The 2,973-nt window shown below is 56.6% G+C and overlaps 1 protein-coding gene across 1 annotated transcript; it reads right to left on the reverse strand.

The window, feature by feature from the left end:
• Positions 1–281: 281 nt before the first annotated feature.
• LOC144177955 (uncharacterized) lies at positions 282–2,009 on the reverse strand. The gene is made up of 3 exons (XM_077705518.1): positions 1,923–2,009; positions 1,333–1,441; positions 282–739 (listed from the first exon to the last, which is right to left on the reverse strand). The coding sequence occupies exons 1-3, from the start codon at positions 2,007–2,009 to the stop codon at positions 282–284; spliced, it is 654 nt and encodes a 217-aa protein (XP_077561644.1).
• Between the last annotated feature and the right edge of the window lie 964 nt (positions 2,010–2,973).

Raw genomic sequence — 2,973 nt, forward strand, 5'->3', positions numbered from 1 at the left:
TGGGCGGGGGAGGGCAGGGCAAGGCAAGATAACCGCTGGTCATTAAGGGTAACAGAGTGGATCTGTTGGGACGCGTCGCTCGGCAGAGCTTCGCAAGTGAACAACTCGCGTCCCAAACAACAACTGAACTTTTATTATCATCCTTCGTCTCGAAGATAACTTTCTCGTGCGGGCGCATGCGCTCTCTGCACCGCACACAGAAGCGCCGCTTTGCGTCGCCACAGTACTCCCCCCCTAGTGAGTGCGCGCACAACGGCCGCACTCGGACGACCCACTGCGGTTCATAAGTTCATGCGCACCGGGGGTCTCGTCCACCGTCCACTCCGCGTGAACCGTTTGAGGATTTGTTGGGGCTGCGCTACGTGGTCTGCCGGGGGTGCCTGCGAAGATGGAGCTCGAGGTGGTGCAGGTGCTTCGCTGTCGGAGTCCACGTGTGCTGGTTTTACGCGGTCTAGAGAAACCACGTCGTGACGACCACCTCTGTCGATTGTAATGTGCTTGTCTGCCCGTCGCAGCACCTTGAAAGGCCCGTCGTACGGGGGCCGGAGTGGACGCTGTACGGCGTCGTGCCTCACAAACACGTGAGAGCAGGAGGAGAGTTCCCGGTCCACGTAGACTGGCCGGGCTGCGGGCGGACGCGGAGGAACAGCGCGTAGCTTGCTCATGATGTCTCGCAGTCGCACGGCGTAGTCCGCGTTCGCGTACACGTTCTCGTCCTTACTGGTAGCGAAAAACTCCCCTGGGAGGCGAAGCGTTGTTCCGTACACCAGTTCAGCAGAGCAGCATCCAATATCTGCTTTCAGAGCCGTCCTAACGCCCAACAGAACAAACGGCAGTGCCTCTACCCAACTGTGACTCGCAGTAGCCGTCAGGCTCGTCTTCAGATGACGATGGAACCTTTCCACTATACCGTTGCTTATCGGATGGTAGGCAGTTGTTCTGATGCGGGAAGTACCCAAGAGCCGGGTGACGCTTGCGAATAGGGCGGACTCAAACTGTGTTCCGCGATCCGTAGTCACGGTTGCCGGCACTCCGAAGCGGGCCACCCAGTGGAAGATAAATGCGCGAGCGACGGTATCAGCAGTCATGTCTGGAATGGGCACGACCTCCGGCCATCGCGTGAAGCGATCGATGCAGGTTAGCAAGTAGCTTTGCCCCTGACACAACGGCAGTGGTCCCACAATGTCAACATGCACATGGGCAAATCGACAGTCCGGCAGAGGGAAGGATCCCAAGGGGGTCACAGTATGTCGCTGAACTTTGGAGCGCTGGCATGCGAGGCACTCTCGTGTCCAGTGTCGGACATCCCGGTTTATTCCTGGCCACACGAACCTCGCTGTGCATAGCCGTTGCGTGGCTCGAATCCCGGGATGCGCCAGGCTGTGCAGCAAGTCAAAAATGCTGCGACGGAGGTTCGAGGGGACGAACGGTCGGGCCCTGCCTGTAGACATGTCGCAGCATACGGATCCTGTGGGTTCTGCCAACCATTGCAGCTTCAAGGCGCTGGTTGAAGACGTCAGTAGACGCTTCAATTCTCCATCGCTGCGTTGAGCCGTCGTAAGTGTGGTGAAGTCCACGCCGCTCGGCAGGCTGATGGCATTCACTGGACCGCGCGAAAGAGCGTCGGCAGCAGCATTATCCGTGCCACTAACATGGCGTATATCTGTCGTGAATTCTGCGATGTACGACATTTGGCGGAGCTCCCGTGCCACGTGCGCACCAGAATCGGAGTTCGCGCGCAATGCGTAGGTGAGTGGCTTGTGATCCGTGAGCACAAAAAATTCTTGTCCTTCCACATAATGCCGGAAATGCCGGATAGCCGCGTATATGGCCAGGAGTTCCCTACCAAAGGTGCTGTACCTTCGTTCGGACGGGCTCAGTTTTCTGGAGAAGAAGGAAATTGGTTGCCACACTCCGCTCACCCTCTGCTGCAACACGGCTCCAATCGCTGCATCGGAGGCGTCCACCATGACGCACTGAGGAACACCAGGCTGCGGGTACGTGAGCATGGTAGCATTTGCGAGAGCTTCCTTAATCATCCGGAATGCTTGTGTGGATTGGTCGTTCCACTGAATGGCAGTTGCCTTAGATCCAGATGCCGCAAGTAGGCTGTGGAGAGGGTGAAGGATGTTGGCGCATTTCGGGATAAACCTACGGTAGAAATTCACGAGTCCCAGGAACTCTCGAAGCTGGCGGAGGTTTTTCGGCTGTGGAAACTGCCGTACTGCTTCCACCTTGTCCTTCTGGGGCTGTACTCCGGCACTTGAAATGCTGTGGCCCAAAAATGATAGTGTCGGTACCCCAAGCACGCACTTTGCCGTATTGATAACGATGTCGTTCTCTGTCAGTCGCTGAAGTACGTAGCGCAGATGCCGCTCGTGCTCTTCAGGAGTGCTGCTAGCAATCAGAAGATCATCGAGGTATACCTTGCAAAAGTCGAGGCCACGGACAACGCCATCCATGAACCGTTGAAAAGTTTGGCCGGTGTTGCGTAAGCCGAAAGGCATGCGTAGGAACTCGAACATTCCGAACGGCGTTGTTATTGCGGTCTTGGGAATATCCTCCGGTGCTACGGGTATCTGATGATATGCTCGCACTAGATCTATTTTAGAGAAAATGGTAGCACCATGCAGGAAGGAGGTCATGTCATGAATGTGCGGGACTGGGTAACGGTCTGGCACGGTTACCCGATTCAGCGCTCGATAGTCCCCGCAAGGGCGCCAATCACCGTCTGTTGATTTTGGGACCATGTGAAGAGGTGACGCATATGGGCTGGATGAAGGACGTACTATCCTGAGTTCCATCATGTGGGCAAACGCCTGTCGAGCCAACCGCAGCTTCTCGGGTGACAGGCGCCGTGGTCGCGCATAGACCGGTGGGCCTGTGGTTTCGATGTGATGCAGGACGCCGTGCTTTACTTCTGGAAATGCCTGTGGCTGTCGCGTCAGCTCTGGGAACTCTTGTAGTATTGCG

The sequence above is a fragment of the Haemaphysalis longicornis genome, unplaced genomic scaffold, assembly GCF_048455015.1.
Source record: "Haemaphysalis longicornis isolate Haplotype H1 unplaced genomic scaffold, Haemaphysalis longicornis Haplotype H1 scaffold_35, whole genome shotgun sequence".
Classification (NCBI taxonomy): domain Eukaryota; kingdom Metazoa; phylum Arthropoda; class Arachnida; order Ixodida; family Ixodidae; genus Haemaphysalis; species Haemaphysalis longicornis.

Coding starts and splice junctions, on each gene's coding strand:
- LOC144177955 (XM_077705518.1), bottom strand. CDS start 2,009: ATGCTCACGTACCCGCAGCCTGGTGTTCCTCAGTGCGTCATGGTGGAC. Junction 1,442..1,922: donor GAGCCGTGTTGCAGCAGAGG/GTGAGCGGAGTG, acceptor ACATGTCTACAG/GCAGGGCCCGACCGTTCGTC. Junction 740..1,332: donor CAACGGCTATGCACAGCGAG/GTTCGTGTGGCC, acceptor TTCGCCTCCCAG/GGGAGTTTTTCGCTACCAGT.